Here is a 27,916-nt window from a genome sequence, read left to right as displayed (position 1 = left end):
AGAAAAAAAGCCAGTCAGTCACTCAATAGTGTCTGACAGTGAAGTCTAGCAAGTAAACGCGTTTCCTTGCATAATTTGAAAATGAGGACACTGCTAACGTTTAAATTTCACATATAGGACATACATGACATATTCATAATTCCTGCAAAGTTCTACAGAATTTGAGGTTGGCTGCAAGAGGGACATAGTACCTTTAAAACCAGCGCCCATTCCTAGCCAAGTTCCTTAAAAAAAGAAAAAAACGTTTTAACGTTTTGTTACAGCGCCATCTCGTGTCTAAACCCGTTGTAAATTTTTTATTTCGAGATTGCCAAAGAGGCAAAATGGCGTTAGCATGGCAGCCAAATACTGATGGTTTGGAGCAAATTTTACAGCTTTTGAAGGAGTCCCAGAGTCCTGATACAGAAATACAGAGAGCAGTTCAACAAGTATCCTTTCAAATGCATGAATTATATATTACGAGATCAAAACTTCGCAACCGTTGTATTTTTCTTAGGAGTTTTGTGAGCCGGTCATTCATTCATTTCCAGTTCTTGTCGGTCTATTTACACGTGCGTCATACCTTCGCGCGTGTATTATGTGTGCATGTGAATGAGCATGGATTGCAATGAATTGAGAAAGATGGAGAACTGTTCATGACGTGTGCGTATTGTGCATTGTTGTTGCTTATCAGATTATAGTTTCAAATGTTGGATGGCATGCTTTGATACTTGAACATCAAAATCTTATTTATTCAGTATTTAGATTTCAATTTAATTCTAAACTTCTAGCAAGTTTGTTAGTCGGGCCGGGCCGGATAGTCTCATTTCATGTTCAATATATTCATTCATGTCTCATGATGTTCAACTTCAAAGTTCAATGCATGTCCATCATCAGTAGACTGTAGTAGCACACTGCCAATTTTGGAAACTCTCTCCCATTCGAGATCGAGAGACTGTATTCCATACAACTTGATTACGTAGATCTATTGGAGATTGACTATTTAGACTAGCTTTCATTTGTTTCAAAAGAAACATGAACACTAGGTCCGAGAATAAGAATCGTCTTCATTAACGTGGACCGATGCAAAGTTAAACATAAGGATCGTCTGCATTTTCGCAGACGTTTCTTTTTTTTTGATTGATGCATTGTCATTGCGAAAAATTAATTCCGGGATGATTTTCTTGATTCAATTTACATTGACTTTGTGCAGAGACTTTCACATTATAAGCGATAAATTCTTGGGGAAAGACAGACAACCCATCAAAGTAGACAGTGAACTGGTGATATCTTATTACTTATGTACAACAGCGTGTGTACAATCTCGCCACACGTAGCGCCCACTGCTGGCGTGTGTGTGCCTAGTATTACGTCTACGTAATACTAGGCGCCTAGCTGGCATAATAGGATCGTTTCGCTGCTATTTGTTCATTGTGTTGTGTCACAATCTCTATTGGTCCAGCGAAACAAAATGGCAGCGCCCGGTCTCCTAAGAATCTGACGAATATCGCTAAATATTCGGAATTATTAACCATGATTTGAGGCCCAATATTTTTTCACTGCATAACGAGTCACAAAAATAGTGTAAGTTTTACGATTTTCTTCTTGAAAAATGAAAAGTTTTGAGGTAAAAGGGGTTTTCCACGATTATCCGTTCGAAATTGCATTTTCCGTTTCGAATGGTCAATTCCGTGAATTCGTCCGTTTTCTGTGATCGCGGAAAATCAGTGTCCCTACATCAGCGCCCAGAAATGTGCAATGTCAAGGGACATCAGAAGAACCGATGCGTATGCGGATGCACACTGAAGACGACGGAGGAGGAGTTTAACAATCGCGCTCAATAAGCGCCGCAGCTAAGCAACAGGCGTACACTTTGCATATAGCGCTACGCAGATTGCTGTTCGAGCTGCTCAGCTGTTGAGCACAATTTGCAACTCTGCGTGTAACATCTTTTTCGTCCATTCTGACCAAAATGCTATGAATATTTACTAGATTTGAGGGGCTGTATCTTTTTATAGACACATTGGTGAGTCTTGAAATTTGGAATTTGTAGTTCTGAGTAAATGATTTTTCTAAATATCCAACCATAATGGTGACAAATGATCCAAAAGGGAAAATTGAAAAATCGTTCAGACACCCTACTTTTAGGTAATGAGGATTAATGCCTTACCAAAAGGCACTAGCGCATCGACTTGGTTTTGAACCCGGGTCAGTGGATTTTGAGACCACTGCTCTACCAACTGAGCTATCAAGGCAAAGTAATTTTTCATGATGAATCTGCTCATTTTTTAAAAACTTTTGAGCTTTAGTTTGGTACATGTATACCCCCTTTGCAGCAAAATATAAATGAAGTCATTATGGTATCCTGCATTGATCTACCTGTAGGTCTAGGAGATTTTCTCCCCAATAGGAAAAAGTCTCTCGTATTGACCTCCTTCTCCTTAATTTCCCCCAGGTGTGGAGTACTGCATAGTTGTATTCTCAGGCCTGATCCAATTTAAATTGGTTTCCCGATTTTTTAATATTTTTTCCCGATTTTTTTTTTCTTCACCGGTTTTATCCTGATTTTCCCCTCTTTTACTATATTCTTCCCTATTTTTCTTACTCAAAAGGAGGGAATGTTGTTAGATGCCATTTTTTCAAACTTGGCCTTCTTAATTATTATTAAGTATTTGGTGCCACCTGTGCCTGGGAGGCGAAAAGCGAATTAAATCACTGTAACCCTCTGGACTCTCCTCTGGGTATAACTGATTGGGGTGGGTGTGCAGGTGGGTGTGCAGGTAGATCACTGCACAGGGATCACTACACAGGGATCACTGCACAGGGGTTTCCCCTACTCTTATACAAATAGTGCAGTGGGTTATTAATGTGCAAAGGTGGTGACTCTCCTCTTCACAGGGCCTCTATTCAACGTCCTATCCAAGGGACGCAGTGTTTTCCACTTGATGATATGGCCTGCGTCCATGAAACAACGCAGGCTTCAGTCATCCGTCTGGGTGGGATTCGAACCCACGATCTTTGGTTCGCCAGGCAGATACTTTACCGACTGAGCCAACTCGCTTCCTTTGGTTTGTCTTTTTGAATAATAGGGAAACCCAGCAAAGATAAGCATGACACACCTTGATTTGGGTGGGGCTCCTATGGCTGTGTGGTGATTCCTTTGATGAATCATGAAAGACAATATACAGTGTAATTGTAGGGTGCATTATTACACTGTACATGTACCTACCTATGCACCTGATCTTTTCTTATTCACCAAGCAGTTGACTTGCCCTAATAAATATAGGTTTGGTTGAATTAAAAATCAAACAAAAATACAACAATAAAATAATAGCAAACAAACCAATACACAAAAATATTTTCAATATCAATGCATGTTTTATTTAGAAAAATCAATCAAGTTGACACAAATGAGATGAAATTCATATGTGTATGAAAAACAAATCAGTAATATATTAATTATTTCATCTTTTAATTCCATGTACTTACAGAGTTGACCTGCCTGAAACAATATCTTCACATGTTTTGGAGGGGCAAATAGCTTTAGATCAGTGATGTCATGTGAATAAGCTTTTAAAAAAACATGTATGTTCGTCTAACCAGTGATATGAAAGAGTGTTCTGTAAACTCTTCTTTGCCTCTATTCTGTAGAAACAATGCAATAATCTTTGTCCTTAACCCCTCTACTCTCAAGAAATTGGAATCTTTGAACCAGTATCCTGATTTCAACAACTATCTCATCTTTGTGTTGACCAAGCTCAAGAAAGAAGGTGAGTTTTATATGTCAAATGTTTTTGCTTGTTTTTTTTTTAATCTTCGTTTTCTTTCATGTTTTTTTATCTTTAATGTTGATATGCCTCACAGTTTTGTTTTTTGTTTTGTTCTGTTTTTGGATTTCATTTCCCCTTCTCTGTCGTTATTTTCAAACCATTTACCCTAACTGCCTTTTATCATGTAGCTACTTAGCTTCACATCTAAGAACTTGAATTCATGTTGAGAATGCTGAAGTCCGATGAAAGAAAACATTAAGGAAAGGAGTCAACCCGACGCCAAGCATGGAAATGAAAATCATTTTAGGGCAATAAACCAATTTTAGTACTTTATTACCATATTCATCTTTTAGTATTGCCTGTCATTTTTTTTTTTTTTTTGTACCTGTGTATAAGACGCAGCCTCCGACTTAAGATTTTTTCGGCGGGGAAAAAGTGCGCCTTATACACTGAGATTTACGAAATATTCAAATTTTCATAATCATCTTCTTTTGTTCGTCAGGTAATTTTTGTAACTCTAAAAATAAATGATTAAAAACAAAAAATCATTTTGGATACATGTCCAAGATTTTTTTTGTTAGGATAGTGAAGTTTTTAAATGAAAGCTTGCCAGTTTGATGAAGACAATCTTTCATTCAAAATGTTGGTCACTGATGAGCTGGATGGAAAATGTGACAAGAATGTACCTACATGTACCTTCCTCTTTACCAAGCGAAACAATGTAAGAGGGTCTTTTCCTGACAGGACGCACAATCGCACATATTCATGAGCTACCGTGATCATGAGGCCAAGCGAAGCTGAAACATTGCCCTTTCAGCGCCGGCACTTCTGGGATGGGAATGGGATGGGATGGTTGGATTAATGTACCTTTGCTTTGCGTTGGGTATGGGTGGGAGTGTATGTGTGTGACACACAGTGAATGCATAATGAGGGAGAGACAGGTGGAATAACAGACCAATCAACCTGATGCATGCACACATGAATGCTTCATGAAGGCTCTCTCTACAGCTCACACAGTTTTACACAAAACACATTGGAAGATAAAAAAGTTCTAGTGATCATGAGATTACATTGGGAAAGAAACCATCAAGAAAACAACTGGGAGAGGTTGATTATGTTGTACGTAAGAATTGATTTGCATTATGAAATGGTGCAATCGTCAAAGTGAAAAGGTTGCATGTACTGCACACGAAAATGGGTATATGGGACTTATACACACAATGTTTGATCCAAACTGTATTTATTGTCATATTGAGGGCATTTGAAGAGCAATCCTTTCGGTTTCCAGGAACATTTCTACTTCAATATCCTTTCAAACCGACATACAAAGAATGAGAAAGCTCACAATTTTTTCTTCATCTTGACCAGAATCCAGCTTTCTGAAATATTAGTCATATTGAAAATTATCTGAGATATGGCTCAAATAGCACATGAGAGCATGTACATGTAAAAGCACTAGAGCCCTTAAAACCATACCAACTAGCAAAATTGTATAAAGAAAGGCAGTATAAAGAAATGAACTTTGAAGAGGTCATTTGACATGACACCTGGCCAATCATCAGTGCATGCTCATGCTAAGCCCCTCCCAGTTAAACGATTTCTGGGCGATATGGCATTTTAGACAACAGCGGGAAGCCGTTTCTTTTTTAAGCGTCCAAAATGACGTTTCGTTATACGATGTTTCATTACATAACGTTCCTTTATACAGGAAAGTTCAATAGCTATCGTTGAGCTAGATACGATTCTCATGAAGCTGTGCAATGAATTTGGTCAGGGAATAATTTTCCTGGTATCGCATCGCAATTTGCTATGCATTTTTGCATGACTGCTATACAAAATATCTTTTGTGTAGCAGTTTTCTTCCATAGAAATGTACAGAATTTCATTTGAAATATTTATCCATCGGCTGAAATTGCTAATCAAAAAATTTGAGGAAAATTATTCCCTGCTGGTTGTTTGAACGCATTGTCATACTATCAACTCTTCATTAGATACCCAAGGTCATTCATTAAAGTTCATGGATTTTTCCATAGTGCTTCTAAGTTCTAACGCACAAAACTGACATCATGCCAGAACGTTCTGTCATCTCTGAGCAATATTTGGCATGCAGAGGTCATCCTGCTATCCTCATTACCCATGATGCTCTGTCTTAAACTTGAGGTCAATGAACTGTGTTGTGGCACTGCACATCAACTGAAACTAAGTAATAGACAGGAAACCGTGATTACCTGGGATTGTCTACAGTACCTTGTGCCTGTAGAATGGGCAGGCTTTGCATCCTGCCCATTCTACAGGCACAAGGTACTGTAGTTTTCGTAATTATTAACTAGAATATATATTGATTTTTTACCTCATTTTGTGCATTTTAGCTGTTTTAGCAAGTTTTCAAGTTCAATTTGGTGTTGAATTCTCAATAGATACTACAACAAAAAAGAAGTCAAGAGTAGTAACTCCACAAATAATTCAATACATGAACCCAATAGTTCTAAATATTTTTGATGATTGATATTGTGACAGTATAGTGTGACAGGCTAAACCTAAATTATCGCCTGTAATTTTCCTGTCAGTTTGTTTGTGCAATGTGCTCTAATACTTAAGTCACACCGCCAAACTGACTCTACGTTGGCTCCAAATCTACCTATTCTTGGCTAATAAACAGACTAATTCTTGGCTATCCGTGGTAATGAAATAAATTATTCTGTCTGTTGTCAGTCTGATGTCAGCATAGCTGATGTGTAACTGAGGTATAACGCATTGTATAGATGAGCAGATTATGTTTATTCATTTGTACACGTTTATTGATGGACTCGGGTACTAGCCAAGGTCAAATCTCATTACATAAACTCAATGCAATGGGTAATGAAGAGCTAGTCTTATCTTCCAGACTCTATAGAGTACAGAACTGCTCACGTAATATACGCTCCTCATGCTGATTACTGGTTCAAAACAACAGCCTGCTCATGAGGTTCACCGTGAAACCATTGAAGCAACAGACTGGAGCAGGACAAATTCGGTGTGTGGCGCTGGTGTGATAGCTATGCTGTTGTTTAGCACAAAAGTGTCTGGAACCAGCAACCTAGAAAACTTTGGCAGTATGACGTCACACATCGGTACTCTATAAGACGAGGGTTTATCTTTTGTTTCTTGTCTTTGTTTTTGTTTTTGAGGGTCGATTTAAATCTTTTCTGTGCTGTAGATACCAGTTCAGAGTGTGTGTTCACGTCTATACTCCTATGAGTATTCCTACCACATGGCCACCATGGGCACTATGACTAATTCATCCACAAGGACTTTTGTCGGCCTAAATGTACAGAGGCTCTGTTTCATAAAAATTGTTATCAATAACAAATTACAATAAATGTTATATATAAGCTACTAAAATCATGGAATTTGATTGGCCGAGAGCAAATTTGTCATAGAAATTTAACATTTGTTTCGATAGCAAGTTTTTATGAAACGGCCTAGATCCCATTTCTTCCCTGGGTGCAGAGAGACACTCATAGATTCGTCCTTGCCAAAAAAAGGACATAAGTGCTTGAAATGATAATGTTAGTTTGTATGACACTTGCACCACTGACAATTGCTCCACTGTTATTTACTACACTAGCCGTGTCCCTAACTTCAACACTGATCCCAACTCAAGTATAATGTTAGGGTTGTGTACCCTCACACACACTAAAGCTAACCCAACTTAACATAAAACATACATGTATTGCAAAAAGAACCCGTTTGCAACCCTAACAGAAACTCTTCTTTTGATTGAATTAAAGCCCTGAGCGATTGTCGCTGCTGTAGCAAATTTCAAATTACCATGATGTTTGTATCTCAATCCATTGTTCAAACCCTGCAATTCCTCATTTACGTTGTGTTCGCCCAGAGCCTGGATGATAGTCTTTGGATGTTGACTGAGATGGATACCATTAGTTTGGCAGTGCAAGCTCTTGATGGATTTTCTCAGCAAGAATCTTTATCGGGTATTTGGATTGTCATGGGCCGGCCGGGTCAGGAGTGCATCTTCAGGACAGTCCCCAGCTAACGGCATCGATGTGTCAAAGTTACATTTCCATAATTTATTTATCCAAACAATCTGTAATTATGCCTCTCTTAAACATCAGTTAGAAGCTCCTATTTGACAGAGTGCCCAGAAATTGATGCGCTCCACCTGAGAATTTAGCGTTTAGTTCTGAAGCATCATTTCACTGTCAAAGCAGCACACTCTGCATGTACTGTACAGATACATGTTCAGTTTGTCTTGGAGAGACTGACATACTTTGTCCCGTCTAGATTTGTAAATCTCTTTCTTGGTGTGTACAGGATACAAAATGTACATGTACAAATGTATGTCTTTGAACCTACAGTGTACCTCACTCACAGAATCATATACATGTAATTACGAGTCAATCCTGTAGTCTCGGTATTCTACATCTGTTTGGTATTACCATGGTCATATTGATATTAGTGTCAAAATGGATTCCGTGCTCACAGTCACAGACTAAAATACATGCAATTATTTGTAACAGATGAACAAAATAATTTCTATCAAGGCACTTCTCAAAGACGTGCATGCATTAAATTTGATTACATTATGAAAACGGCCTTTTGAATCTCTAAAGCTTAGGAAGTAGAAACCTTCCTCATCTCTAAAGCATATAGGAACCTTCCTTACATGTATGTCTTTTCCTTTGTCTGGATTGGTATTGTCCAATCCAGGTAGGAGCTGGGAAAGGCCGTCAACTCTCTAGAAATGCTTAGGATTCCTTGCATTCTGGTCACATACTGCAGCAGACACCCGACATAACCTTGTTCTTTCAAGGCATGTTTTCATCAGCTTGAGATTGCCAAATATCCTGCTATTTCTGATTTGGGAAATAATCCAGAAGATACAAATTGCGCCTTCACCAAATATCCCGCTAATGCAATTTTGGGCTGATGAAGACGCAAATTAACTGTATAATTTGCGATCAGTGTAGTTGAAATAGCGGGATATTTGGCAATCTCGAGCTGATGAAGCAGGCCTTCAGAAGAAGAGTTCCAGACTGGAGTTTGTAAGCGCCTGGATGTTATCTTGTCAGTTATAAGGCATTTTGTGAACATATGGTCTGAATAGAGTACTGCAGTGTGACGTCATACTGGCCAAGTTGTCAAGGTTGCTGGTTCCAAACAATGGTGTGGTGATCACACCAGCCCCAAACACTGAATTTGCCCTACTCCAGCCCGTTACTTGAATGATGTCGCGGTGAACCTCATGTACAGGCTCTGTTGTTTGAAACCGGTAACCTGGATAACGAGTGAATATGGTATTAGCACTTCGTTACTCTATTATCCATGCAAAGAATAACTTGAACCCTATACTGAAGCTGCTTTCTTGTATGAAAATAGAGACTATCCATTATCATCTTTTATCATCCCCCATCTGATTGCCTTAAAAAAAATTTTTGACTGTTTTGACGCTCGTTTAGACTCTGTTTAGGATCACACATAGAATATGTTGTATGGAAATACACAAGTTGAACCCCCCCCCCCCATATTGCATCCAATGAACAATAATTTAGCTGAACTTGCGAAGGTGGTTTAGACTTGAATCATAATATAATAGTACATTTTATAATAGTACATTTATCATGACTGTATTCTGTCTATACACAAGTACAAATTAAGACTATCCTTGAGCCACCCCTATCCCCCTATCCCCCACCCCTATCCCCCACCCCTATCCCCCACCCCTATCCCACACCCCTATCCCCCACCCCTGTCCCACCCCCTATCCCCCTATCCCTTACCCCTATCCCCCTATCCTCCACCCCCTATCCCCCACTCCTATCCCCCTATCCCCCTCTCCTATCCCCCTACCCCCACTCCTATCCCTATCCCCCTATCCCCCTTTCTCCCACCCCTATCCCCCTATCCCCCACCCCCTATCCCCCTACCCCCCACCCCCTATCCCCCTACCCCCCACCCCTACCCCCACCCCTACCCCCACCCCTACCCCCACCCCTACCCCCACCCCTACCCCCACCCCTATCCCCCACCCCTATCCCCACCCCTATCCCACACCCCTATCCCCACCCCTATCCCCATCCCTATCCCGATCCCCCTGTCCCACCCCCTACCCCCTGTCCCACCCCCTATCCCCCTATCCCTTACCCCTATCCCCCTATCCCCCACCCCCTATCCCCCACTCCTATCCCCCTATCCCCCACTCCTATCCCCCTACCCCCCCCCACTCCTATCCCTATCCCCCTATCCCCCTTTCTCCCACCCCTATCCCCCTATCCCCCACCCCTACCCCCCCACCCCTATCCCCCCTATCCCCCCTATCCCCCACCCCCTATCATCAGTTCATCTACATGTATCAGCAAACTTATTGCCTTCAATCAACCTCACCATTCATGTACTTGGCAAGCGTGATACACATTGCCTACGTATTCAATCCTTTCTGTATTTACACTGTAGAATATCTATGGCCGATGTAATTCATAACATACTGTACCATGGATGTAAACACAGCATATGAAATCAAATCGTTCAGCCAAAAACATGCGGTCACTGATGCAGTAGGAGATACAGACATTTGACATTCAGGGTTTCTGACTTTTGTAAATAGTGATTTTATAAAATGAAACACACTGTGATTGTTTTAATAGTTTGTGCTCACTATTTTCTGTGCATAATGTAAACAAACAATATCATGGCTGTATTTGTACAAGCTTGTTTTAGTTGAGGAGAGAATCAATTTATCTAGGCCTTCGAGAACACGCTAGTTATTAAAACGTATGTTTAGGTGATTGCTAATGAGCTGTGTCAAACATTGGGCATCTTTTGCATGTATAAGATATCACACATAAAATACATGTATGCCTGTATAAACTTTCTTATCATAATCAATGAATATTTAATGAGCACACCCACCCGGCCTAGTGTAAATAATCAGCAAGGAAATGTTATTAAAAATATGGATGTAGGGACAATCAGAAGATCTATAGAACTCCTGTTCATCATAGTTGTATAAAGAGCGATATCACTCTCACTTGGAGTTGTTTTAAATTGCATGATAACAGCATATTTCAGGATCACATCAAAATTCACATCCCAGTTCCCTAGGTAGGAATAGTAAAGAAATTGAGCCTTACATCCAGGCAAGTCCCGACTCTTAATCTTATTCTTCACTCGAGCGTGAGTCATGGTTGGGGAGCGACGTTGTAGACTGTCTGAGCAGTTATGTTGTAATTGGCCATGTTATGGGATAGAGAGATAGCTGGAAGTCATACGCCCCGTTCAGACTTCCAAAATTCATCGTACAACAATTTGAAAACTATACATTGAGTGAATAATTTTATTTTTAGTCTGAGCATCGTAAGATGGAATATCTGTTTGAAGTTTAAAAAAAAACTCTGTAAAAAATCAGGGTCGCATTCTCATCTGAACATGATGTTGTATGGGTATACAGAGATGCCAAACAGTACGATTTAATCGTAATTAGTACGATAATAAGACTGGAATACGATAATACGATATCACCTCTTAAAATACGATTTTTCAAAAAACAAAAAAACAACAATATTTTCAATTTTTTTTTTTTAAATTAAAAAAAAAAAAAAAGAAGTAAAAAGTAAACCTCCACAACTCCAACAAAAACTTTGCTTTACAATTTAATTTTTTTTTTAATGAAAGAGCAAATATTTTACTTGACCGTACGTACTAGTATCACATTTTCCTGAAATTGGTTGTGTCGAGTTTTCGTGAATTTTGGTTTTTCTCTCCAAAATCTGATTTTTTAGAATACTTGGGGCGCGTTCATGCTTGATTTTGACGGCCAGAATCAGGCATCTGTTACGCGTTTAGTTTAAAACACGGTTGCGTCTTAGCTCACTTTTGTAGAATCACCGAAAAACGGCGATCACGATCGCCGATCGTAAACTCACAAAAAGATGCGTTTACAATTTGTAAACGCGTTTAAATGGGGTCAACGCACTGACCTCTAGTGGGTCTACGTAGCATGCACAGTGAAGGTTTGCGAATCCAGCTGGAAGACCAATTAAGGCCACACACTGAGAATTGCCTGGGGGAGCCAGAGAAGTAAGCATGAACACTACATCGTGGAACTGCGATCACGATGAGCGTTTACGATGAGCGTTTCAGATCGCTCATTCTGCCTTCAAAATTTAAGCATGAACGCAGCCTTGGTCTGTTGGCATCCCTGGGTATAACTGGGCACTGATTGATATGAGCCAGCAGATTTGTTTATTGACCTTTTCAAGGTAGTTTCTTTAGGCCTTTACAATGTTTCTTAATACCATATTGTTAATATTCAGCGTGTATGCCCCTTTTGTTAAACATGTGCAGTATGGCTCTTTATACAACATTTTAAAAATAGAATAGAAGTAAAAGTTTCGTGTAAATTTCTTGAAGTCTGAATAGGGTCATGATGAAAAAGTCTGCTTGCCATCTCTGTTGAACTTTCATGTTACGGCCGTTTTGTCATCTTAATGGATGCTGTGACAGGATAGAATGCAACAGCCAAACCTTTACATCAATGTAAGCTTAGATTACCACGCACATGTACGATGATGCACTCACACGGCGATTCTACTAACAGAACAGGAACAAAAATTGTGTATCCTTATTTCCTAATACTATAGTACAGTAAAAAACATTTTTTACATGCATGAACAGTTGGCGATATTCATGAGTGGTCCAGATTCACAAAGATTCAGCACTAAACTTTTGGCAATGTGTGAAAGTTTCTTGTGGTAAAAAATGGCTCAAGATCATGTATTAGAGCATATATTGGACATACCTGAAAATGTAGATAATTTTGAAGGTTATATATATATTTTAAACTAACATGATAACATAATACTATTTCTGTTATCCGTCCATATGTTCCGACGCCAGCATGTTCTGATAACTGCATACTTCAATGAGCATCACAGACTTCTAGCTTGCAAAAATATTAGTTTTCAGTACAGGACAAGCACATACCCAATGCATGTAGGCTTAAGTACAGATAAGAATAAAAATAAAAATGTCCTGCAACTAGTAGAGTTTCTTGAGGTGACCTGAAATGCACAGTCCCCCACCCCTCTTTTTCCTATTATCCTGTACATGTATACATGCTGGTCATACAGTATGTGAGTTATGTGAGGCAGGCAATACTGCAATGCTGGTTGCACATCCGCGATGAGTGACATATTGATTGATGTGCTGCGATCGATTATTCTCTTGGCGTGACCTCATCGCCAAAGGTCAAGATTGTTTATGTCTCGCATTACCTCTGCTATGCGAGGGATGGCAAGCCCGCCATTGAGGAATGATGCGTAAGCCGAGGAAAGATGAGTAATGCATTATCTCTTTAAATGACTCCTCTCTGTGAGTTAGACTTAGAGAACCATCTACATGTACATTGTAGCCAATGACGGATGTTTGTAATGTAGGCCTTCATTTTTACATGTATCCATACTACATGTAGCATGCCAGGCTATTTTTGTACTGGTACATGTGGTTTTCAGCTTATTATCATCTTGAGCTGCTTTAACACGATGAATCTGATTTTGATTATAAGTATTTCTCTCGCCCCACAGTCCGAGGAATATTTGGCGTTGTATTCCATGGGTGAATGTGTGTCGCAACATTGATGCAATTTTAAAATGTAGGCCTACAGCCCTACAGTGAACATGAAAAATATAAAAATGCCTTCATGTACATGTACACAAGACAAGTTGATGGATTTTGGATGAAAATCAATTTCAAAATTATTTAAAATTACATGTGTATCATCATGAAAATGCAAAGAGTGAAAGTCTGCATGAATGAGCAATTTACATTGCACGTTGCTGCATTTCAGAGGAGCTATATTACACACAGTCTATGGAAGTGCATCGGAAAAGCAACCACCGTGCAGATCGTTAAAAAAAATGTTGATTCATTTAGAGTGTGTCAGATCCTGGCACCTGCCAATGTTATAATGATTGTAGACTTAGGAATTGAAAGGTTGCTATTACTCCCATTGCAAGTCTAAAATCAACAATACTTTATTTATGGAAGTTAGGTAGTGAGTCATTTCTCCCTTTCAGGGCAAGCAGCTTGTGATGGCATTGACAAGTTTACAAACTGATACTCGTACATGTGAGTGTGTACTGAATGTATGAGACAGGTTTACTACCTGTTATTGCAATAAAACACTGGTCCTTGATACATTTATGTGTATACAGTATACAGTACTTATTTGAGGGAGGGAGGGAGGGAGGGAGGGAGGGAGGGAGGGGAAAATACTTGTGGTGTATCAAGCGCCTCATACAAATGTACATCCAAGTGTTTGTTGTACATTGAATTCTTTTCTATCATTTAAGAACATTTTAGAACTCAACGACCCCATGTTTCAGTTTTTGTAGTTTTTTTGTACTATAGCCTTTTATTGAAATGTTATGTTTTTTCTTCATTGAAAAAAAAAAGTTTTCCTCTTACTGGTTTAAAATTCATTCAATTGTAGATGGTTATTCCAAGCAAGTCGAGACATTGACCTGCAGGATAATTTAGAATAGCAAGTTGGGGTCTACAATGTACTGGAATGGATTCATCAAAGAATTGGGCCTGCTGTCCAACTTTACAAATGAATAGGAGAGAACTGATGCACTTCAAACCTGTTATATAGATGGGAATCTGTACTTTTTCTGCTGCAGTCATTGTTTTTGTATTGTTGTGTACGGAGGATTTGTCCCTGACTCTAGATTCTACATTCAATTAGAATCTGTCACTCTTCATAATGTATGTTACGCTCTCCACTCTAATTGAATGATTACATACTGTAATTTTATTTGATGATCATGCACTGATGTTGTAATTTAATTTTATAATCATGCACTGATGTTCATGGTTCTTTTCTTTAAGCTGTTCCCAATTAGCCCTATAATGCTTGTAGAGCATACATGTATATAATCCTTTGCTTAATGAGTACATCATGATGGTTTGAATAATTAAAAAATCATTTCTGTAAACATCCAAAAGGTATTTGAATATGGTTATGGCAAATTAATCGTCGCAAACTGAAAAGAGGCTTGCTTAAAGGGAGTGTAGCTTGGCAAATACTGGTTAACGCCATCTACGAATGGACTTGATTAAGGGTAGTCAGCGACTTCACGGTCAGTGCGCGCTAGCATTCGCGAAAAAGACCGAAGTTCCCTTCACGCTTCAGTTTCGCGTTGTCTGTAGTCGTAAAATACCTGATCGGCCCCGAGTCAGGTTACGGGAAAGATACCTAGTTTCGTCAGGCTACACCCCCTTAAAAATTAATAATGAACATGACAAATAACATAAAGTTAGCTTCAAAGCAGCTCTCAAACTGAAAAATTATTTTCTATTGTTTTTTTTCTTCCACAGCTGACGAGCCGACAAGGTCACTAAGCGGTCTTATCCTCAAGAACAATGTCAAGGCTCACTTCCACAACTTCCCCCAGAGGTCACAGAGTTCATCAAGACGGAATGTCTGGCCAACATCGGCGACCCTTCACCCCTCATCAGGGCGACCATTGGCATCCTCATCACTACCATAGCGACCAGGGGTGATCTCCAGAACTGGCCCACCCTCCTCCCAACGCTGTGCCAACTCCTCGACTCAGAAGACTACAACACTTGTGAGGTATGATAAACTGATCTTATTTTTTGAAGTATCTTCATAAGCCAGCACTTACAGTAACACCTAAGGCTCGTTCAGATATGTTTCAGTAATCTGCGTCGGTTTTTTGTTTAACCTGTAAGTGAATGGCAATTGCGCACAGCAAAGGTCCGACGCGTATTCACTGAGCTCTGTGTTTATATGTGAAAGGAGAAGTGTATTTACACGCATGTCATTATGAAGAAATGTGACACATCTGAACAAGGCTTAACAGGTCTTAAAAGTCTGAGCGGGTTTGCCTCAAAATTTAACTCCGAACCCCCAATTCATTTTAAAAGAAAATGTGAACAGGAACCTAGTGAACATAGATCACCAATTCTTTTCTCCAAACTCTCACGAAATACAAGAGGGAAGTGAGGAAACCTGCTATATTCCAAAGTCTTATTTGTCCAAGGATGTTAAAAATGGATTTACTAATGACAAGGATGATGATGCGTGACTTTGACAACCAAATTAGGAATAGTAGTAGTTGACTTAGACGTGGTATGCTCGAGGTAGATTTCAAAATTATCTTATAATGTAGTGGTTGAGTGTGAGAAAGGGAGTGTGTATGTAAATAAGTAAAGGAATTGAAGAACGTATGGGAGAGATATTGCAGGCATGGTGTGTATTATTTTTAAAAGAGAAGAGATATATAATTAAAAGGTGAGAGTCGGACGTAGATTCATCAAAATTGCTTTGTACTCTGATGTTCTTTCGTGTACCCAAATATTTCAGTGATTCACTAGCCCCTGGTTGAGGAATTGTGCATTTCTTGAAATGAATCACAAAAAATGCACATTCCTCTCGTCTGCAGAGTTGGAGAGAGTTCACTCCTAAATGCTAAAGCTTTTAAGAATTGTTGATATCTACCTCTTTCTAAACTCCCCAATGGACTTATTGAGTGGTTTGAGTAAGTGATCTGTCTGTGATGGTTCGAATGCTGAAAGTGCTTTTCGGCACACGGCTGGAGGCAATCTAGGGCTGATAACGACTGATGGCACAATGAAATCATAATAGATTGTGTGGGATTTGGATATTAGACCTATCGATTATATAATTGAGGTTTGATTCCATGTCATCATTCCGGATTTTATTGATATCTGTAGGTGGGGCGGAAGTCGATGAGCTATTCTGGGTGATGGAATTTATTATTTAAAAAAAAAAATCTAGCTTTTTCCACTACCTGCCTCGAATCCACAATTTACTATACTTAGTTATATTGTTTTGAAAATTAGAGCCTACTGAAATTGCATGAATTGAAAATATAAAATTTGATAGATGAAAAAAACAAAACAAAACCAAACAACAAACAAAAAAGTATTAATTTGTGTTTTCATTACAGATTCTTTGTAAATGCTGCTAGCATATTTTTTAAAAATTATTAAAAAAACAAAACAAAACCAAACAACAAACAAAAAAGTATTAATTTGTGTTTTCATTACAGATTCTTTGTAAATGCTGCTAGCATATTTTTTAAAAATTATTAAAAAAACAAAACAAAACCAAACAACAAACAAAAAAGTATTAATTTGTGTTTTCATTACAGATTCTTTGTAAATGCTGCTAGCATATTTTTTAAAAATGTATTAAAAAAACAAAACATTTATGAATAAAGTATCACCTAGTTTTGTTTCGTTCAATACTTCATTTCATTGATAATATAAATTCTGTTACAAGAATTTCACAAGAAGGAGGAAAGCTTTTTCATGCAGGCATTTGGAATACTCTGCTTCTCTACTTGCGTAAATATTTCGCAGGAAGGCAAGCAGTTCCGTATACATTATTCCAAACTGTCATGAGTACCCTGTAAACTACTCCTTTTTATTTTCTATTATGTCTAGCATTTTATAAAGTGCTCAGGAAGAGTTGTCAAATCAATTTATTTTAGCGATGAATCAAGTTGATGAGAGAATATAAGAATCCTGGATATCAATCACACATACATGTACTGTATCCCTCCCCTACCTGGCTGATTTCTTCAACTAATGAACCTTCAGCTTGGGGTACGGGAAAATTGAAAGATCATAGATTCTCATCTCAATAATCACATTGCAATGACTTAAGTTTGAGGATGAAACGAGTGCATTTACACTGCTCTTTTTTCATGTTTTGATAGAACAGTGGTAAAAGAAAACTGCTTGAGCAGTGAGTGTCTATTTGTGAAGAGCTTGAAAAAGCTCTGGAAAATCTTGGTGAAAAAGGACAAGAAAAGAAGAAAAAAAAAATTCTGCTGTAAAGAAAAAAAAGAAAGAAAAAATAAAATATTGTAGTAAATTGAATAGGAAAGAGAAAACCAAACAAGAAAGGACTTCTGCTCAGAAAATATTTACACTGTATACTTTGACACAGGTGCATCCATGTTGGAAATTCAATCAAAGTTGATCAGTGAAGGAGAACAATGATATTGTGATGAGAATTGGAGCGTGCATTTACATGTGTACTTGTTCCAGTCATGTGCACTTTTTCCAGTCATGTGCAAATGCTGGAATGTATGAAAAATGGTTACATGACTTTACAGATCAATCATGCTAGCTCAAATGTTGCTGAAACCTGATTAAAACCTGACGACGGCATCTCCAGTTGAGCCATGACTATCATGAACGGCTTCGTCAAAGATGTCTTTGAGCGAATTGCCGGCAAGGCTTCCCATCTCACTCAGTACAACAAAAATTCAAGAGTTCTGTCTCAGCTGCATTCATCTGTTAGACATTGTTCACTTGTATTTCAAAAATGAAAAAGAAAAAAACGATCTAGAAGAGTTGATGTGTAATCAATGTTTTCTATCCAAAAACAATAATCCCCAATCCTCCCAGGATGATGAAGCCAGCCAGCTCCCCCTCCCGATAATGCCTGCCCGGGCTGTGCAATAAGGAGATGGGAGGCGGTAAATGTCAAAGTTCATTCAGTGCCTGTAGGCTGTGTGTCGAAGGGGGGTTGCAACAACCTAGATGGCACTTCTCCTCCCATGCATTACATTCATTTGCTAGTCAACGATGTGGTATAGCAAATTGGATTGCCCAAAGACACATCCTCTCTCGTAAGCTACATTTTAAAGAGCTTATTACCATAAAGATGTAAATCCATATTTCATGCAGTACATTCCTTTATATCTAAGAGGAGGTATAGAAGAACAAAAATTGAATTTCCCCAAGACACAGCCTGTTCAGCTACATTCTCCATTTGTGCAAGTACTGTACATGTAAATCAATAACACACATTTATGGCTATTGGATATTTTAAGCTGGAAGAGGCCCAAAGACGCTGCATTACAAAAGTAAAAACTGCACACATATAGTGAGAGAGAATAAGAGAGCTCACTTGTATATTTTCATAAGGACGTTACCGGTAATCCACATTTCATGAAAATGTCAGTGAAGAACATTTTATATAAAGTACATTTTGGTTGCTTCTAGTAGAGCTTTCAAATGAGCAAGTCCGACAATATTGTATTTTGGGGGGATTTTACTGAAGGGTTAATTTATGAACACCCAAATGTGCATCTTCTAGACATGATGCTTGCATATCCATATATTGCAAGGTTGTATAAGTACTGCATCCAGAAAAATATTTTTTAATCTCTTCTCCTCATGCAGCTTTACTGCAAGAAAATGTGGGTGAGATAATTAATGTGAAGGCTTCGATAAAAAGGATTCTTCTATTTATGAACACAGTTGTTGATCAAACTAAAATTGATTAAATCTGCTTCAGAAAGTGGAGAATTGAGGAAAGGGCAAGTCCGACACTGTTGAATGTAGGATGTCCTCGTGACGGGTGCATGGAGTGTGAAAAGCAATAAGGTACATCCCTGAGGAAATTCATGTGTGAATTGTGGTTAATAATTTTGTCAAGTAGATAAAGCTGAATATGTTAATGATACATGTGTTGGGAGCCCATAAGATTTGATGGCAAAATTTTAATTATATTGTATCATACACTGTACATAGTGTGAGAGAGGATGTCATTTAAGACACATTTCTGCAAGGATTTTCAAAACAAATTTCAAATATTGATGAAAGAATACAAAATTCAGGTTTTCTGGTACAACAGAGAACCCAAATTATGTATTCTTTTATCAAAATGTCTTCAAATACATTTTTTGTTGTTGTTGTTGGGGGGAGGGGGGAATCTTTGCAGAAGTGTGCCTTGATTGACATCCTCTTCCACATTATGATACAATTTAAAAGTGAAATTTTGCCATCAATTGGGAGCAAATGTAGGGCTTCCAACACTTTAAGAAAGGCTTTAACAAAACTCAAGGGCTAACATGTACAGGGTATTTCTGGTCGTTGACATTTGTAGCTGTTGAAAAAATTAAATTAAATCTACCGGGGGTAGTCTTTTTCGGCTAATATTTACATTCAGGGCAAACACAAAAGATTAAAGATGCTTCAGAAAGCGGGAAGATAAGGAGAGGGAAAGTTTGACACTGTTGAATGTAGGATGTTCATACTTGTGGCAGGTATATGGAGTGTGAAAAGCAATAAGGTACATCCCAGAGGGAAATTCAAGTGTGAATTGTGCATTAATAATTTCTGGGAGGGAGTCCTTTTCAAGTAGATGGAGCTTTTCACAGTACAGGAATAGGTGGAAATCATGATAGACATGAATGACACATATACCGTAGCACTTCCCCTTTGAAATTAACATGATTTTTCATCGGGGGTGCTTTTCATCTTGAGTGTCTGGTATTACTATTCTATAAGTAGAAGGACATAGACTTTGTCCATCCAACACACACAACACAAAACCTAACCAAACCCAAAGGGGTAAGCATCCCCGCCCGCTTCCTTTTTGGGGGCCGCCTCCTATTTTTTTAGTATTTTTTTTTAAAGAAAAAAAACATGAAAAAAAAATTATTGGCGGCCATCTTGAAAAATAGCCCGACTGTCAGGGAAAATGTACTGAGCGACCATTTTGAAGAAAAAAAAAGAAAAAAAAGGGCCTCCTCCTTCCTATTTTTCAAAAAAACAGGACGCTAAACATGTTTTTAATTTTATTCGGCCTAATATTTGTAGGGTTTTTCTGGTTACTGACATTTCTAATTCTACCCAATCTAGTCTTTTTTTGACTAATTTTAACCTCATACTGTGAACATGCGTCTCATTAACAGCAAGCCCTCATTTTTTATTCGAAGCAAGGCAACCGTATACAGACAGCATCCTTCGTGCATTGGATACATACACGCACCTGACTCATAAATCGATTTGCATTTTGTGCTGTGCAAGAAACAGTTTCCTACTCCATGCACCTGTCACCTTGAGCTCTGGTTGATTGGTACAGTATGCATGGCGTAATGATTAAATATTTACTCTTTACACAAATGTATGCTATAATCCTCCCTTAGGCAAATTATATATTTATCATAGGATTGATATAGGCATTATTCAACGGAGCAACATTATTTAATTTTTTTGAAAATTTATTTCATTAAAAAAAAAAATGTTCTTGAAGATTTGGTTGAATTCCCTTGGGCGTCATGTACGAATAATCATGTGCATCTGTAGATTTATATACCGTATTTGCCGGCGATTAGGCCGCAGCGCCGCATAGGCCGCACCCCCAACTTTGACATTTTGTAGAGGAAAGAAAAAAGAGAGAGAAAAAAAACAGACCAAACAAAATAATTGTAATTTTCTTGTAGAACACTTTTTTTTTTACAAACTGATACCAAATTCATCAATATTCTTATAAGGTTACCTACAAAATGATCGTAATTTAGCAGATCTTATCGATTTTTAAGCTAGTACTGAATTGCACACAGATTTGGTATCCTACAATACCCCTACCACGATGTGCAGTGTAATCCGGCGATTGCGTTTTCGACCTACATGTAACCACATTAGCACCTTCGTACGCTACCTGCGTTGCGCGGCAGCTAGCTCCGTAAATAACGGTCTGTCCCTTCTTTTACTTTTTTGGCGATGCAATGGTACGGACTTAGATCTAGATCTATCGGCAGATTTTTATTTGAATAATAAGTTTTGCTTTTTTTTTATTCGTCTTCATGTCAACTATGCATCATAAAATTGTTGGTAAGTTGTGTGGAGTTATTCTAGAATTGTCCTGTACCATTGTCTCGTCATCCTTGTCCCATATGTTCAAATGGACGTGCTATTTTGACCGCTGAATTTTGTTGTTGTAGCGTAAAGGCTGCACCCCAACTTTTTGATATTTTTTCTTCCAAAAACACTGGATCCTTATCGCCGGCAAATACGGTGGCCCGAATTCACAAAGGAGGTTTGTCAACAAACCTTGGTTTTCGTACGTCATATGACGCGTTTTACGCGTTTTTTACAAACCTGGTTTGTATGAACAAAAGGAGGTTTGAGCTCAAACCTTGGTCTGAGCTCAAACCTTGCTTTGTGAATTCGGGCCCTTAAGTTTATGATACAGGCAAGGTTACTTCACTGGAAATCTGAAAGGATTTGTTTGTATTTTTCAATGCATATTAACTGATAAGGCCTGTAAGGAATGTTTACAATCTTCTTTTTATTAAATCTATTTTTCCTTGAAAATAAAATCTTTTGAAGCATGAAAATAAATAGTTCTCCTTGTTATGTAATACTTTTTTGTTAAAAGTCTGTTTCATGTATAAATCCAGTAGTTAACGAGCTACAATTGTATCTGTGGAGGTAGAAGGAAATTGATAGCAACCTTGATAACAGGCAAACTTTATGGGCAGGTCCAAGCTATTGTCTCCTCTGGGGGTCAAATTTCATCTTTATACACATTTAACAAACTATACCTCATTTTAAAGCTGAAACTATGAATTTTATGAATCTGATAAAAAAAATAAAAAATTATCAAAATACGAAGAGTGCCAAGGTCACGAACTTTAATTTGTATTAATTAGCGTGACGTACGGGACATTACATATTTATTTTTGTATCTCATTTGAATTATTTGTTTAAAATTAAATATCTCAGGACATGAAGACCATCATGCTAGAAAATAGGAAAAAAATATAAAAACTTTCAAAATTAATTAATTATGCAAATGAGGTAGGTTCCAAAGTGTGATGTCCCGTACGTCACAATTTGATCATAATTTGTTTAATTTTAATTATGAAAATAATTTTTTTTTTTAAAGATATTCTAGGAAGTTCTAATTTAGATGAATACCTAACAAAAAATAGGTTTAACAAAAATTTCAAAAATTCTGTGTAGATTACATAATCAAATTAAGAAATGTGACGTACAGGACAAGTGTGTGACGTACGGGACAACCCCATATAAAACCAATGCGAGATGTGAAAAAGGAAATGACCAAAAGGAGAATATATACTGTGTTAGGAAACTTGTTGTATACAGGGACATATGAACATTCCAACTGAGTCCCTTCTAGGAATTTACTTGTTTGTACTTTTGTTGTTGTTTTATGTAATTTTTGTTAATGTAATTAGTCTTCAAGCCAGACCCCTGGTATAATCAACTTTGGTATTTTGCCAGTTGATGTCCCCAACATTGGCAGGATGCTAAAAATGTAAATCATAATAGTGTACTAGTTCCTGGAATGAGTCTAATGAAATTATATGGTAGTGGATGCACCAGAAGCTGGCTTTTACAACTCATAGATGCTGCAGGTAAGAATAGCACATGTATGCTATCAAGCTCTCCATGTGAGGTTGTTTGATATTCTATTTAAATGTCATATATGATGGTAAAGGATTACAGCATACACTGTACATGTTATGGAGCCAGCTCGGGAATTCTGATCTCCTAAAAACTAAATCATAACTTTTAAGGAAGGACAGCCTTTTTGAGTATTTCACACTCTCACCCACTTAAGATTTTTATCACTTTTACACCCATGCATTTTTGTTGATTTTGCATTAAATTAAATCTTTTGAATTGTGGAAAAGGTCAGACAAACCTTTAGGGTTTTAATTTCTTATATCTGGTGGTGTTAATAAGATGTTTTAATCAATACGAAATACATTCAAGATTTATATTTTTGTATCCATCTTTCACAAACATGTAGGCTACATTAATGTACATCAAAATTCTTGAATATATGACAGCAACATATACATGTTCTAATCTGTGATAAAAGGATATAAAAAAGACAATATGTCCAGCATTATCTTTGAATTCCTTCAAAATTCTATGATATTACTATCAAGTAATTCAAACAAGCTATGAAGAAAAGACTTCATATTTTTAATGTATCTTTGTTCACAAACACTTAGAGCATAAGAAATGTTCTTTGACAAAATATGATGTGCCGAGTATGCCCCTGTGTTTCAAACAAGTTTAAATAAAAGTTTTCAAGTTCAAGTTCATCTTCTTCATTAATTATTATTTAAAAACATTTTGCAATGTTGAATGGAATGGATAAAAGAAATGAGAAAAGAAGCATGACTGCACATGATAGATGGGTAAATGGAATAAAAATGGTAATATAGTGTGTATGAATATTAATTCAATTTGTTTTCTTTGTTAAAGTAATATTTGTATTGATTTACCTCATAAATTAACACAGATGATATTAAGTGATGGTCAGAGGATCTAATTGGGTTCTAAAACACTATAATTGTCACTGATTTAAGTTAAAATTGTTCACATTTAACAAATTTTGACGAAAATTCTTCATTTCAATGCATTTTCCCATAGGGAAAAGTTGTCCCGTACGTCACGTGTCCCGTACGTCACGTGCACACATTTATGTTTTGGTATATTACATAATAACGAAAGGTCAGAAAAATATGGTAATAGTTATGATTAATGCTTGATTCCATAATGAATTAAGATATCATTACCATAAATCTCATAACTTACTAAATTCAGAGAACTTTTATGATGAACTTTTTTTTGAAAAAGTCAGAAATTCTCTGGTCCCGTACGTCACGCAGCACATTAATTACATTAAAAATTAATTTATGAATTGGTCAGAACTAAAACTTTCCACAAATGAACTAGCCCATAATAGCCACAGACTCATACCAAAAGATAGTCATATAAATAATTTCATCCATTGTTATTTCTTGTTTAAAGTCTCTGAATGTCCCGTACGTCACAAAGCAAATAGCTTGGACCTGCCCTTATACACATTACATGTACATGAGTGCTAGGCATGGACTTGCATGGTTAAGAAGCAAAGAAGAAAAAAAGGGAAAATATTGAGAGAAGAATAAAAACAGCTGCTTGACAGCGCTGAGTTTTGAGGTAAATGTGGCTAGGTGTGCAGCCACATCTCATCAAAAAAATCAAAACCAGAAGAAAGAAAGTCTTGAGATATTCTGCATTCTGACGTCAAGCTTCAGAATCAATAGGGATAAAGCATACCTGCCAACCCTTCTGAAAAATTCAGGATATTCTGATTTTCTGGATTCTTAAAGGGAACCAAAACCTTCATACTAAGTTACTTTTATTGTAAAGTTTAAGATATTTGAAAAATATCAGTGAAAATTTGAACAAAATCGGGCAAGGAATAAGGAAGGTAGAGCTTTTTGAAATGACTAGTCACTAGAGGGCGGTATTCAATTTGAAGACATCATCTGTGGACAACTCTCCATTCCTTTTGTACTTTAAATTTCATGTTTTTCCTTCTTTCTTGTGATTGAGATAATCTACTCCCCTGAAAGCAAGATATAGAATGCAAAATGATATTCTACTTCACATGTTATGAACTTTCTGAAATTTTATGTACAGAAGGCATGGAGAGTTGTCCACAGATGATGTCATCAAATTATACACATTACATGTACATGAGTGCTAGGCATGGACTTGCATGGTTAAGAAGCAAAGAAGAAAAAAAGGGAAAATATTGAGAGAAGAATAAAAACAGCTGCTTGACAGCGCTGAGTTTTGAGGTAAATGTGGCTAGGTGTGCAGCCACATCTCATCAAAAAAATCAAAACCAGAAGAAAGAAAGTCTTGAGATATTCTGCATTCTGACGTCAAGCTTCAGAATCAATAGGGATAAAGCATACCTGCCAACCCTTCTGAAAAATTCAGGATATTCTGATTTTCTGGATTCTTAAAGGGAACCAAAACCTTCATACTAAGTTACTTTTATTGTAAAGTTTAAGATATTTGAAAAATATCAGTGAAAATTTGAACAAAATCGGGCAAGGAATAAGGAAGGTAGAGCTTTTTGAAATGACTAGTCACTAGAGGGCGGTATTCAATTTGAAGACATCATCTGTGGACAACTCTCCATTCCTTTTGTACTTTAAATTTCATGTTTTTCCTTCTTTCTTGTGATTGAGATAATCTACTCCCCTGAAAGCAAGATATAGAATGCAAAATGATATTCTACTTCACATGTTATGAACTTTCTGAAATTTTATGTACAGAAGGCATGGAGAGTTGTCCACAGATGATGTCATCAAATTGAATACTGCCCTCTAGTGACTAGTCATTTCAAGAAGCTCTACCTTCCTTATACCTTGCCCGATTTTGTTCGAATTTTCACTGATATTTTTCAAATATCTTAAACTTTACAATAAAAGTAACTTTGTATGAAGGTTTTGGTTCCCTTTAAGACTTTAAAAAAAAAAAAAAAATTTTATCTCAAGGAAATGGGTAGTGTGAAGTTTTTTAAAAGGAAGAAGAAAAGGTTGAGGATGACTTGAAGGAAAAGGTAGAGGAGGACTTGAAGGAAGACTGTGAGGTAAACCTGTGGCTTGGCCTGGGGGCCCCCCGGGCTCTTACTGATGTAGGGGGAGAGCAGTGAACCAAGATTAACTACATCTACTTTGATCTGCGTCATCTAGACAAGACAAGTAGAAATGATGCTTGCCCGCTATCTTGCTGCCACTGGAAAATGTCAAAGGGCCCTGGCAGTATATGCAAGGTGTAGGGGTGTGTTCCCACTCAAGAGTGTGTAATGTGCTCTGGTGTGAACTGTGAAAGGTGAAGAGATATGTATGTACACCTGTAGATAATTAACTCTGTGTGAGAGGTGCAGTGGCTTGTTTCTACTCATACAAAGGTATATTGACTCTGGTGGTGAGAGGTGTTGAGGGGTGTTCCCACAGATATAGTTTACTTTGGCTATGGGAGGTAAAGAGGCGTGTCCATACACAGGATGATTTGCGTTGCGTTGGTATGGAAGATTTAGAGGCGTGTTTACATGGAGGTTATTTATTCTCGAGTGTGTTCTCACACATATGATTTACTGTGGTATGAAAGGTGTAGAGATATGTATTCACTCATACACTCTCCTCTTGCTCTGAGACAGATTGATGTGTTTACACAAATAAGTGATTTACTCTGGTGTTGAGAGCCTGAGAGGCGTTTGCGAAGCGTGTTTTCACTCACATCGTTTATTCCACATACACTGTATATTTATGAGTGTGCTATGTGATGCAGGAGTCTTTGCTTTGAATGGAGGTAGCATGTTTGCATTGTAAATCGGCATGAAAGTTTAATGAAGCCCCCAAATATTACATGCTGGAGTATACAATGAATAGTTTGATAGGGTGTCCTATTTAGTATCTTTAGTGCACGATGGCAGCAAAATCTCTGTGCCTTTTAGACTACAACCCCTGTTATAATTACACTGACAATACAGGTACATGCACAGGAAAAGCCTGCCTTTTAAAGCAGGTGCCAATTTACTACACTGGGTTTGGAGGGGTGATTTAAATGAAATACTTGATGGTCTAGGCACTTTGCTTAGATTCAGGTTAATACATGTTTCATGGTGAAGTGTGCAAATATGAATGATTGTCTAACCATAATTTTTTCTCAAGATGAGTGAATAATAATTATTTCCCCAGGGTAGCCAAATCAGCATAAATACTGCTTTCCGCCTTCCTTGCAATTTCATACGTATTATTACCCTGTAGGTACCCATTTAATTCACCTGGGTTGATAGGGACAGATGTGGGCAAAACTCCTTTTCCAAGGATTGTAACCACTGGGCTTCTCATATGAAAGTCAAGACCTTTACAGCATACCGCGGTGCTCATTTTACATTTATATTTTACCCAAATTTGTTAACAAATTATGTTATTTTAGTATTTTACTTTTATTAACATTTTCAACATTCTGTTTGAATCAACCTCAACCCTATTTTGGTTTTCACTGTGATCTGTCAGTGTACTTCTTCCATGACATTGTTTTGATTTCCTAATCTATTTACAGGGATCATTTGGGGCCTTGCAGAAGATCTGTGAGGATTCGGCTGACATCCTGGATAGCGACGCTCTCGATCGCCCACTCAACTTTCTCATTCCAAAACTGCTGGATTACTTCAAGCATGCCTCCCCCAAGATCAGGTATGTATGCCACATCTTGGAGAAAACCCATTTTTAGAAATACTGTGATCAGTGACACAAAGACGTAACTCCATTTTGGTCATTTTGAGAAAAAGTGGTTTATGTGTCACTGAGCACTTGGGCCTTTAGGAGTTGTCTATGTTTCACTAGCCATTGACTTCAATGGGGTGTTGGGTGGATTTAAGTCTTTGTGTTTCCTGGAAAGCCTACATTTTTATGAACATTTTGATATCAAATACTCATTTTGGCAACATATGGAGTTACGTCTTTTTGTCACTGGACCCTCAA

At 37.7% G+C, this 27,916-nt stretch overlaps 2 protein-coding genes across 3 annotated transcripts in view; both read left to right on the top strand.

Moving 5' to 3' along the window:
* The first annotated feature begins 323 nt into the window (after positions 1 to 323).
* LOC115928501 (transportin-1-like) lies at positions 324 to 27,665 on the top strand. Its single transcript, XM_030995750.1, has 4 exons — positions 324 to 428; positions 3,674 to 3,749; positions 15,134 to 15,384; positions 27,495 to 27,665. The coding sequence occupies exons 1-4, from the start codon at positions 324 to 326 to the stop codon at positions 27,663 to 27,665; spliced, it is 603 nt and encodes a 200-aa protein (XP_030851610.1).
* LOC590260 (transportin-1) overlaps positions 15,130 to 27,916 on the top strand; it is a 31,395-nt gene continuing 18,608 nt past the window's right edge. Inside the window, exons 1-2 of one of the 2 annotated variants that reach the window (XM_030996347.1) lie at positions 15,130 to 15,384; positions 27,495 to 27,628. The gene's annotated coding sequence lies outside the window, so the exon portion shown is untranslated. The remainder of the gene's footprint in view (positions 15,385 to 27,494; positions 27,629 to 27,916) is intronic. The other variant, XM_030996345.1, reaches the window with a different exon arrangement.

This window comes from Strongylocentrotus purpuratus, unplaced genomic scaffold (assembly GCF_000002235.5).
Source record: "Strongylocentrotus purpuratus isolate Spur 01 unplaced genomic scaffold, Spur_5.0 spur5_scaffold_3, whole genome shotgun sequence".
NCBI classification, from domain to species: Eukaryota; Metazoa; Echinodermata; class Echinoidea; order Camarodonta; family Strongylocentrotidae; genus Strongylocentrotus; species Strongylocentrotus purpuratus.
This window is presented reverse-complemented; position numbering and strand designations above follow the sequence as displayed.

Excerpts from the sequence above, each read along its gene's own strand:
- LOC115928501 (XM_030995750.1), top strand. The coding sequence starts at position 324 with ATGGCGTTAGCATGGCAGCCAAATACTGATGGTTTGGAGCAAATTTTA. Across the intron at positions 429-3,673 it reads TACAGAGAGCAGTTCAACAA|AAATTGGAATCTTTGAACCA; the intron begins GTATCCTTTCAA and ends TCTACTCTCAAG. Across the intron at positions 3,750-15,133 it reads GACCAAGCTCAAGAAAGAAG|CCGACAAGGTCACTAAGCGG; the intron begins GTGAGTTTTATA and ends ACAGCTGACGAG.